The 12,147-nt window shown below is 40.0% G+C and overlaps 1 protein-coding gene across 5 annotated transcripts in view; it reads right to left on the reverse strand.

The window, feature by feature from the left end:
- axin1 (axin 1) overlaps positions 1-12,147 on the reverse strand; it is a 40,702-nt gene that overhangs the window by 8,313 nt on the left and 20,242 nt on the right. For all 5 annotated transcript variants that reach the window (XM_065259085.2, XM_065259147.1, XM_065258940.1 and 2 more), the window contains 3 exons: positions 10,156-10,296; positions 8,582-8,678; positions 3,105-3,242 (listed from right to left, as the gene is read on the reverse strand). In XM_065259085.2, coding sequence (XP_065115157.1) covers positions 3,105-3,242; positions 8,582-8,678; positions 10,156-10,296 — 376 coding nt within the window. The remainder of the gene's footprint in view (positions 1-3,104; positions 3,243-8,581; positions 8,679-10,155; positions 10,297-12,147) is intronic.

Here is a 12,147-nt window from a genome sequence, read left to right on the forward strand (position 1 = left end):
ACTATCCCTTTAAGAGTGTTCTTTACATTATATAGAATGATTTTATGTAGAAAATAGTATTTTAAAAAAGCTAGTTTTTCACAGACAGGGTCACGTCCCTACAGAAAAATCCAGCTAAAGACCAGCATAAGCTTGTCTCCCAGCTTGGTTTTAACTGGTGTAGCAAGCTGGTCCAGCTGTGTTTTTGTCACTTTTTAAGCTGGTCAGGCTGCGAGGACCAGCTTAAACCAGCTACTGCCACCTTAAACCAGCTTATGCTGTTCTTAGCTGGATTTTTCAGTAGGGGTTTCTCTTCAGCTACCATGTTACATTAAATAGCACTCAGGTTTATTAGTCCAGTTGTCAGTTCATGACATTTGTATTTTTTTATGTTAACAACACAACCACAAATTAACATTTTTAATTCCTTCTCTTATTTCCATGAATCAAAAGAAATCAAATGCTCAGGACACAGCAAGTAATCATGTGTGCAATCAATGCTTTAAATATCTCTCCAGGTAGTAAAGCCCAAGAAGATTTGAGGATTTGGTATCATGCATATTTTTATTTGTACTAAACAGCTGTGTGGGTCAGCTCTCTGGACGCAGATCTTTGACACCGATCGTGCCAAAAAACAGAGGAGGAGGTGATAAACAGAACACAGCCGCAATGCGCAAAACAGCCAATTTATGATTGCCCCTTGTGGGTGATTCGACCTCTAGAAGTGGAAACTTTGATGCTTATCTAAATCTGATATTAACTGTGCCATAATAATAATAATAATAATTATAATTATAATAATAATAAAATTTTGATGAGTGATGATGATAATGAGTGACTTGAAAAACTTGTTGTCCAGCTTGTAAACATGTCACACACAAATAGGGATGGGTATCGTTAAGATTTTAACGGTATTACTACTCTTACTGATACTGCTTAACGGTCCGGTACTTTAACGGTATTCTTATCGGTACTTTGGCCAATGTTAACATTTGATCATGAACCTATGTTCACATGATTAAGTTAATTATGTGTCTGCATTTCATTATTACAAATACATTTTTGGATATCATTTCTAAATAATGTACATATATTTGTTAATGCACCAGCGTGAAAGCTGCAGAAAAAATACTTTAAATAGGATATTTATCTGTAGGCTATTTTGTAAACTAACTTGAAGTGCTGTGCATTTAGCCAAATAAATGTTTACATACTGAATTTTCTTTATTTGGGATTTTAAAACAAGTAGAAAATATGTTGAATGCATAACGTCATTTCTCCCAAAAGAAGTCAACGTAAGGTAACCAATTAGGGATATTGTACATTTATTTTAAATGACGTAAACAACGTTGATTCAACATGATGTTAGCATACAGTACATGACAGGCGCGGTGGGCGAGTGCAGCAGGTGACGCAAATTATGGGTCCTCCGAGGTTTAGACCGTCTCATTTCAGTTCTCTTCGCGGACTTCTGAGGCTGCCACCTTGACAGACCGAGTGCTCGCCTTTTAAGGTCGTATGCTTAGAAGGTCGCAGCCCTTGAATTGGGACACAGTTTCTGTCTGCACGTAATGTACTTTTAAAAGATGCTTTGACAGATTGCTTGTGTTTCCGCCCTTACATGCAAACATCTTGTTGCACTTACCTGTATGACAACGAGCGTTGTCTGCATCAACTCTTGTGAAGTATAACCGCACTTTTGAACGTTTTGCTCTATCCGCCATTGTCAGTCTTGTTATTTAGCGGGAGTTTTCGTGCTGTTATGCGTAACTTATGCATGCATGAGAGATCTCGCAGATCTCACAGACAAACATCTTAATATTATCTCAAATTAGAAATGTTTGGTGAGACAAAATGTGCACGAAAACATTATTATTCAAGAATACATAGAACATTTATTTTTTATCTTTTTCTCCAGGACCGAAAGCAGAACCGATAGCGTCAGATCTTACTGATACTACGGTCTTTAATAATTTAGCCCCAGGGCAAGTTTAATACTGGGTTTCGGTACCCATCCCTACACACAAATGCCATCAAAATTTATTAATTTGTTAGTATTCTGTGCAGAATAACCAGAGAAAAGCAATCTTGGAGTCACAATGAAATTAAAATGAAAAACTGTCATTTGTTTTGGAATATTTTGGTATTTTTCTCCAACAACTCGGTCAATGTTATGGCAGGTGGGCCACGTCCAGAAAAGACTGCAGCGATTAGCAAATAGCAACATGACTCAACTTCAAATGATTTAATCAGTTCTCGATGGATGAATTCAAGTCCAGCCCTACCTTTATATCAGTTCAGAAGCAGTTTTACTCATATAAACATCACCACAAGGAAAACAAGACAATTGCTACTTCCGTTTCATGGTGACTTTAAGTCATTTGGTACCTTTGGTACCTACTGCAATGATTTTTTTTAAACCCCCCAAAAGCGAGCAGTATCGAGCCATACTATCCAATGGACAAGCCACGCTAGATATAAAAAAGTCTTCTCATCTTCAAGAAGTTCACAGAACAGAGAGCTAATCTCCACGGGTGAGAATATCAATTAAAAAGACAATGACATTCCTTCTTCAGGCTCTTAATAACCGAAAGTCACTGTTCCGTGACATAGTTCCTCTTATAAGAGGCCAGACTACATAAATAATCTCTGGTGAGATTTAACACCTGGCTTTGAGTCTGGAAAAAGATTCCCATTTGCGATATGTGTAAGCATTTCTTCACGCCCCGACTGACTTCAAACAAAGTCATTACACCGAGGCAGACTAGCAAGTAGCGCCTGATTCACCTGACACTGAAGAAATGAGCCAGAGTCCCCTTGATGAGCCAGGAAGTCTTTAGGAGGCATCCGACTGGCCCGCTCATAAAGAGAGCTGTCTCAGGGCTCAGTATTTAACATGAATTAAAATTTAAGGGGATTTGTAATTTACAAACACACACACATGGACAGCAGATCGAGTGAAACAGAAACACTGTAATACTATATACGGTACTATAAAAAGTATACTTTTAAAGTAAAATTTATTAGAACTAGTTAGAATCACCTATGGACTACTAGTGGATGGCTATTTTGACTAATCACCAGTAGTGAGGAATGAATCTCTTTAGTAGTTTGAGAACACTCACCAGTCGAACTCTCTTGAGTCTCTCCTCCAGTTTCTCTTGCGCCTCCCGTTCCCTCAGCACCCCCTCCAGCCGGCTGATCAGCTCCGCTGCGAACTTCTCCGGGTCCACGTGAATATCCTTTGGAATCCGGTTTGTGCGCTGACAGATATGAGGAGAATGCCAGTCAGCGCTCAAGGTCACCATTCTCATTTAAAGCAATTCTCTTACAAACCAACTGCACCTGCTTATTGCAGGTACACCAAGAGAGAAGCTTAACAATAAACCGTAACACATAGTGGAGTACAATACTAAAGTTAAAGCAGAAATGCATTAATAGTGGCTAAACAAAGAAATGAGGAGAATAAGAGTTTCAGTCATGGGCATGGCCTTATGGTGCATTCACACCAGCCGCAGTAGAGGCGCCAAAAACGCGTTATTCGTGCGTAGTTGGACGCTTGAACATTTGAGTTCAATCGCTTCATTCGTGTGTGAAAGCCGCGTGTGAAATTCTAGTCATTCAAGACATTCACACGGAAATTTGGGTCATGGAAGGCGCTTCTGTGACTCCGCTGAGACTCCGCCACTCCAATCCCTTCCTGTAATCACGTAACTACTAGGGCTGTCACTTTTCGTTCGAAAATCGATTGCACAATCGATCGGACCAACCAAAAAAAGTTTCGAAAACGAAAATAGGCAATCAATTTTAAACAAATCTGTACACTATTAATTTTAAAAGAATTAAACAGTTAAAAATATAGATGTAACAAAACTCACAAACAAGCAGAAAAAGAAAATAAAGAATTCCGAAAGTGCAGTAGGTGTGCGAAAGCTAGACAGAAAATACCCAGCAATTTTACGCACCTATAGTTTCACGCTTTCAATCGCTGCATCTAGTGTTTTGCAAAGAAAATGGAGGACAACGTCAATAAACCTGTGCAACACGAGAGAGCGTCGTAATTGTGACCTTACAGGAGATGATGAGTTATGACAAGGAGCCACCCTTGCGAGCTGACAGCAACCCGCTTTTGTGATGGAAGATTGGCAGTACGAAATACGCAGCTGGCAACGAAGTACCCGAGTTTCCCTGGGACATCAGTGCGGTCGGAGTGCGTCTTCTCAACAGATGGACATATAGTGAATGAAAAGCGCACTGCTCTTGACCCCTAAAATGTTGATCGACTTGTTTTCCTGACCAATAATTTGTAATGGCCCTATTCTTTTTGCGCATTTCATTATGCCTGCCTAGTACCGCCTAAGTTTCGGTAACGTTTAATAAAAAATACACAGCATGTTCTCAACTTCAAGTAAGTCTATTTAAAGTTTCATTTTTGAACAGTTGTTTGAAATGGATCGAATCATTGTTTCAAATAATTTTTGAATTGCCTAAATCATAAAAGCAGCCGGTTGAAGCCCGCAGTAATGTTTTTCATTTATGGCAGCAGTCCACTCTGCATATTTTTTTAGAGAATGTTGCACATACTGTTGCTGTTTTTTATTCTGCACGAAACTTAATGACAATGAATAAGAAATAATGCTGACTTGTGCGTTTCAGGCGCTCTCTTTACATTTGTCTGTTATTTGGCGTTGAAAATGGAAACGTCTTTTTTAGACATGGAAAATCGATTTTACAATCGATTCAATGAACACTTATATATTAAAAATCGAAAATGATTTTTTCACAAAAGTGACAGCCCTAGTAACTACTACAGAAAGGTCCTGATTGCAGGGTTTCCCGCAGCACTTTTCAGTTCGGGCAGCCCACCTAAGATAGGGTACCCTACCGCCTTAAAGTTGTCCAAAAAAAAATTCGCTGCACAAAAGGCCGTCAAGTGCATCTCGGAGAATAGCGTGGATGCGCTTCACACTGCGAGCGGGCACGCGCCACATGGCCGAAATGAGAGAAAGACATGGTCCGTCAATCTCTGGAGGATAACTAGCATGTTGAAAAAACATTTAATTCAATAATAATGTAGTATGTGTTCATTTTCTGTCATTGTTTCTTCAAAATTGAGTTTTATTTGAGTGTATAAAAATATTTTCATCATGACGCGTACATGATGCCACGCCCCCGGCCCGCCCACCTGCACAACCCTACCACCTTAACTAACAAATTTTCTGCCTGAAACCCTGGATTGGTTAACGCGACGCGTAAATCCGCCAAAGTTCAGATTTTTTAAACTCGCACGTTTCCCGTGGCAACGCTCAATTCACAGGGAACGCGTCATTCCTGCCGCGCTTACCGTGCCGCAGGATGCCTAATTGCCTCTTTGAATTGACTTAACATGTAAATCCCTCGCGCTTGCCACCTCTACTGCATCTGGTGTGAACCCTGCATTACTCAGTCCATAATAAAGATATCAATGTTATATTTTCACATCATGTAAGATGATTTTATGTAGAAAATAGTAAATCACAAATACGACTTTACGTTCACGTATTACTTTACTGTACAATTTTCTGCTATAAAAGGGACTCAAAACAACAAAATTCCTTGGAATGTATTATTCCAGAAGTCTGGACAGAGAATAAAGAAAGACGGAGAAGGAAAAGACTCATGAAGAAATACAGTTACTGCAACTGTATATCTTCAAGAGTCTTTTCCTCCTCTGTCTTTCCTCCCCAGTCTTTCTGTGCCTGGATAGGGTCCAATAAAACCTTACAGGAGCTGTTAAAATTTTGATTACAGGGCCAAATCTGATCTAAAGTCTGTTTCGGTTCTCTTTGTTCTGCCCTTCTGTTTGCTTAAGATTCATCAGTCTCCTCCACAGCCCACATGGTTACATGCCCAGTGGAACTGCAGAATCTGTCAAGACTTGACAAGGCGTTTTGGTTACTAACGCTACCTCCCTGCTGCAGACCAAGCTTGCAGAATTTAAGAGACCCTCTTTAAACTTAAGACAGCTCAAGCAAAAGGGGGTTAAAGCTTCAATTTTCCTGTATCGTGACGTCTCGCGCAAAGTAGAGCGGTATGTGTGAACTCTGCAATACCTCAGAGGTCATTTTACACTGATGCAATGCGTTGTTTACACAAGAGCCTTAAGCACAGCACTACTCACGAAAAAAAAAATATTGTGAATGGTACAGCGCAACTGTGCATAGCGTAAACTGCGCAACTAACAACACTGGGCGTGGTCCCTTTTTACAGTGAATTTGATTAGATCGAAATTTGGTCCAATACCCTCAAATTCAAGGACTAATGTGGGGACACATTTCAAGTGAGAGCAAGGTTACATTGTGTTACCTTTTAAGATACATTGTAACAGTTCCCTTTGAGGGAACTCGCACTGCATCACTGCGGTGACACTTTAGGGCCGCCTTCAGGGGTAAGTGCATCTGAATATGTATATCAAATTCAATCAATGTTGAGGCTTAATGACAAAGACCGGGTGACGCGGGAGCCAGGAAGTATATCGCTATCTGAAATATTGCCAAAGACGCCGTTACAGGGACTCAGAAGGTATGGCAAGGGAGACGCAGCGTCTCGATCCCTTCTCAGGAAACAACAGTTACATACGTACCCGAGACGTTTTTATGTGTCAAACACAACTATGCAAAAAAGCGTTTTGGTATGAATCAACACTCGCTTACAGAAGATAAAAGCATTTAAAGCGAACAGTTTAGCATGTGTGCATAAAAAGACTAGAATTTTTATGACATTATCCTACACTACAAAGGGAATATGGATTTTTTTTCAGAAAAAAAAACTTATTGCAAAAAATAGATTCAAGCACTTTCAATGACCTGTATCTATGCAAGTGTATTTTTAAAAACTTCCCAGGGCCTTGAATTATTTCCCCTAGATTTAGAAACTTTCAAGGTTTTCTAGGACCTGTGGTAACCCTGTTATAATAATAAAAATATCTATTGTGTTTTGCGCCAATGTTTCGGCAATGCAAGTGTCACTCACAGTTATGACTGGGCATCAGTAAAACAGATCTGAAGTGCCGCTAATAATCTGAATGCAAAATTTGGATTGCGAAATTCACAGAATTCTGGAAACTTTCCATGAAAATAGAAATTCTGGCACACAAATGAAGATGAGTTAGATGTCTAGGAAGCTAATGTTTGTTTGTAATACAGTTTGTATTAGGGATGCACCGATAGGATTTTTTTGGGCCGATACCGATTTAAACAGACAACTTCTGGCCGATACCGATGCCGATATTAAACACTTGTATACAATACTATACAGTTGGTCTATTAACTAGTTTATTTCTGCATCAAATTATTTTACTGAACATGGATTTGATCTAATCAACATTCAACTGACCAACATAATAAGAGAGGCACAAATTAAGCTTAAACAAATATAATAAGACAACACGACAACCTTCAAAGGTGGTTTTTGCTATTCAGTATTTCTTTTATTAACATATAATATTATATACTTTATTTTTTACATATAATGGATTTCTTTAATAAACATAAATAATGCCAGTGCTAATGCTTTAAACAGAGTATAAATATTGCTACTTCAAAAAAAGTTGGACTTCTTTTTCCCCACTAAAGTGCAGTTTGTTTCTTTTATTGTCCAAGACATTTGAGCCAGCTCAACAAAGGTTTTCTGTCGGTGCTTAAGTATAGTGCACACCAGAACATTAAATCATTTTAATTGAACAACAGACATGCAACTCATTGCCTTTATGTGGTTAATTAATAAACAATCGGTATCGGCCTTTCTTGTCTTATTGCCGATATGCCGATGGTTTCAAATGCATTAAATGTATCGGCAACCGATACATCGGTGCATCACTAGTTTGTATAGATTACGCAAAATGTACAAATAATTTACATTAATCCCATATATATTAACCTATAAACTTTTAGGACATTACAAAATATAGACTTTGTGGTGTACTATAGGCCAGTTTAAGTTAGAAAAGTTTGTACATTTGCGACTTGACATCCGGAAGCCTGCTTTAGGTACGCATGTGAAAAAACAGCACAACGGTTCCTGTACATCACACGCACGCGTGAGTCAAAGCGTCGTCGTCGCCTCCGAATCTTTCAGTCTCTATAGGTTGAGTGAAAGGCCCCGGTGAGGGGAAGTGTATGTTTGCTCTGTTAAATTGGGCTCTTTCTCAGAGGCTCCAATTATGCCGGAGCTGGTGCAGTGGGAAAGCCGAACCATCAGAGGGGAGGCATCACATCTGCTGGGGCAGAGCAGGCAGAGCTGACGAGAGCATCAGGAACGCTTTAGACAGCACACTCGCGCTCTCTCACTCTCCATCAGCTATTCGCCGGCACATGATCAAAGCTCCCCAGCCACCGCTGTGCATCTTAAGAATGCACATTCATTTTAGGGCCGATGGGAGAGACAAGGCACAGGGAAGAAAAGAGAGAGCGAGAACGGCTAGGAAAGACCATAAGATGATGGATGGAGACAAGATACAGAGAATGGAATAAAATAGGGGGGTGGGAGGGAGGAAAGAAAAGGTAAAGCGAGAAAAAGTGTTGTAGAGTCAATAAGGTGATGTGGAAATCCAAAGCATACTTACAGGAATATGAGGTAGTGGCACTCGCCCGTTAACTTTGGCACTTTCGTGTATCTCTCGTCGGTGGGGCTTGCGGTATCTATACGGTGGGATTCCGTCTCTGATGGGGAGAACATAAAAGGATTTTAATTCGCCACACAAATATATATAAACCTTGTTTAGCTTTACCATATGTCTAGTGCAGACGTAAAGCTTAAATGTTCCTATTCCAAAGGATTTTGTAAATGCAAAATGATTCAATGACAAATTTTGTCGCTAGCCTCTGTGGCTCATAACGTTTGATCCGCAGGGAACAAAATGGTGCTTTTACCTCATACCAATGAATATGTGCACAAAAGATGACCCTTGTGCATGAAAATGACTATTTGGAACACGCTCCGACTGCAAAAACCGACTGGAGCCATTAACATTGTCGAATTTAGTAGAAGCAACATCCTACTGAATCCCCAGGGCAGCGGCGGCAACAACTTCAGAGCGGAGAGCGCTCGGGGTCCTTCACTGACACACGAACAGGGAGCCTTTAATCCCCCCGGGGTCCTGCTGCGGACCCCCCTGCATCTCTGCCTGGCAAACAGCTGATAATAGCCTCTAATCCAGCCCACTTCAGACACATGTTTGTGCCTTTAATGTGTTTTTTCATGACGCGGATCAGTCGTGCCATCTCTGCACACAGCATACTCCCTGTCGCTGCCTCGCCACCTCAAACTCTTCCTGCTGTTCTCCAGTCAAGCAAATCCTCCCAAAACACTTTAAAAAAGGAACTCGCTTCCTTTGGAAGAAGAAAACGTACTAAATAACAGCCTAAAAGCGAATGAGAGCTAGCCGGTATAAAAATATATATTTATCACCGCTTGCGTAAATGAGTACTAAAAGAAAACCGCTGCGTATCTACGCAACGTCTCCACCGGCCCCCGTCCTTTCGTGTTGTTTGAAAGCAATCATTTTAAATAATTGGATCTGACCGAAATACTTCCCGTGAAATGAGTGGACAAATTTGATTACACCTAAGAGGAAAACACTTGTTTTCAGACCTTGTTTGTTTTTTCGATCTTTCGTTTCCTGTTCTTTCAATAACCTGCTAGTCTATGCTATAATGTAAAGGCTGTTCCCTTTGTTTTCAGCGAAAGTTAATTTAAAGGGAAACAACTCAATGCCTTCAAATTACAGCTCGCAGCGCCTTATACCTCCCAATTTGAAGCTCTATAATTAGCATAAGTAATGACATTTAAAAGCTTTCATTGGTGTGGATAATGAGCAGATGGTCCTCCTCAGAGAAGAGCAGATTTGTGTCTGTTCCCAGAGCAGGGCTGGGGGGAACGCCACTAATTCTGCATGCAAGAGACACTGTTCTGAGACCAGGGCTGCCAGCCTTGGCTTAAAATGCTCCAATGACAAGTAATATTAAGCTTTGTCTGCGCTGAAATATCTAATCTTTTGCAGACCTGGTTGCGAGGTATTTTTGGGGATAGGAAAATCCTGCCAATTTGACTCGGGGACAACATCGTGAAATTGAATCGCTGTAAGCTTGGAAGGTTCAGCTGACTTGGATAAATTTGTGTTTAAAGATGTGTACGTACACACTGCTGTCGGTCAGGGAGAGGGTGTCTGCGTCGCTGGACATGCTCTGCTGCTCGCTGTCGTTGGCGCTGGTGGCGGGAGCCATGGCGTAGCCGGTGTTCACGTAGTAAGGATTGACGGGCTCCCTCCATGACGCATGTCTGTTGAGGATAAATGAGAGAAGAGATACCTGTTAAAAAACTAAGCAATTATGACCAATGTCTTTAATACGTCGTAAAGAAAGTATCAGTCAAATAATGTATTGTTCTATGCCCTACCTGCTATATAACTGCTCATTGCTAAAATGAAGAAAAGTACTTTTTAAGTCTTGGCATGTTAACCACGAACATATCTGGCATTAATGATGGCCAACAACTTAATCATCTAATTAACCACAAGCATTTCCAAAATGCGCTTTGGGCTGGGCGTAGGCAACATGCAAACAATCACACTTTCAGAAAAAATCAATTATCCTGCAATTATTTAATGCAGACAAACAACAGCATACCACACAGATAACACCACCGTGTACTCGTGCAAGAACATGTGATTTATTAAATTCAAAATACTCTGCCCTTATAATGAAGATCACTTCAAAAAAAAATTTAAAAATGGATTGCTTTGACCAACAAACAACAATCTGGATTATCTGGTTACAGACATTGTCTTTTGTTTCTCACCAGATTTTAACCGATTTTCACCTGACTTCAGCCCAACAGAGATTGCATCTCATCTTTTCTTCACATCTCAGTTCACAGCTGGTATTAATACGTCCATGTTTACAAAGCTCCTACCTGCCTTAGCAAAAATATAATACTTTACTGCTCAGCCGATTTCTACATCTACAACATTTCAGGTGTTTTAATGAAAACATTTTATGATTGCCTTCCACAGATTTCACCCTGCTGATACACAAGCCAACCGAGGCATATTACTCAAACCTAGACGGTCAATTTAAGCATGACAGACGGATGATGAAAACATGTGGCAATGAAGAAAAGGTAGACCGCTTTGAAATACTGATTCCTCCTTAAGTGAGTAACAGTTTACTCATCACCTCTTTTTACATACCAAGTTGTAAGATGCAGCAAGATACATTTATAAATTTAAAACCTTGGGTGTTAAAATTGTGTTGAAACAAGGGGTGTAACAAGTAAGGGATAATGTATAGGCAGTCGGATGTTATCGCAAAATATGCCCCGACAGTGTGACCTTATTTCGCAATAACAACAGTATCCCGCTTATTACATGGCTATTTACCTCATAAGTCAAGTAGCAAACATTAAATATTGATTTGAAATATTTTATTAGCTATTTTTTAATGAATGCAGACCTTCTGTGAGGAATACTTATTTACTTTTGGTTTTGAGAAAAGACAAGACGCTTAAATGTCACGAACACACTATTTGGTTACATAATTTGTAAATATAATGTTATATATGTTAATAAAAGACATGTCATATTACGTTTTGTGTAATTAAACTGAACCTGTCAAAATGATTTGCATGTAATCATGATTTGATAACTATCTGTGATATTTTCAACAACGTTGAATACATCAGGGTTCCCACACCTTAGTTAACTTCAAATTCAAGGACCTTTCAAGGAATTTCCAGGTCCAATACCCTCAAATTCAAGCACTAAATGTGGGGACACATTTCAAGTGAAAGCAAGGTTACATTGTGTTACCTTTTAAGATACATTGTTACAGTTCCCTTTCAAGGGAACTTGCGCTGCGTCACTGCGGTGACACTTTGGGGACGCCTCCAGGGGTAAGTGCGTCTGAATTTATATTTCAAATTAAACCAATGGTGAGGCTTAACGACAAAGACAAGGTGATGTGGGAGACAGGAAGTAAATCGCTATCTGAAATATTGCCAAAGACTGCATTACAGGGACGCAGGAAGTATGGCAAGGGAGACGCAGCGTCTCGTTCCCTTCACAGTGAACAACAGTTACATACGTAACCCGAGACGTTTTCATGTGTCAAACACAACTATGCAAAAAAGCAT

This window comes from Paramisgurnus dabryanus, chromosome 3, assembly GCF_030506205.2.
Source record: "Paramisgurnus dabryanus chromosome 3, PD_genome_1.1, whole genome shotgun sequence".
NCBI lineage: Eukaryota > Metazoa > Chordata > Actinopteri > Cypriniformes > Cobitidae > Paramisgurnus > Paramisgurnus dabryanus.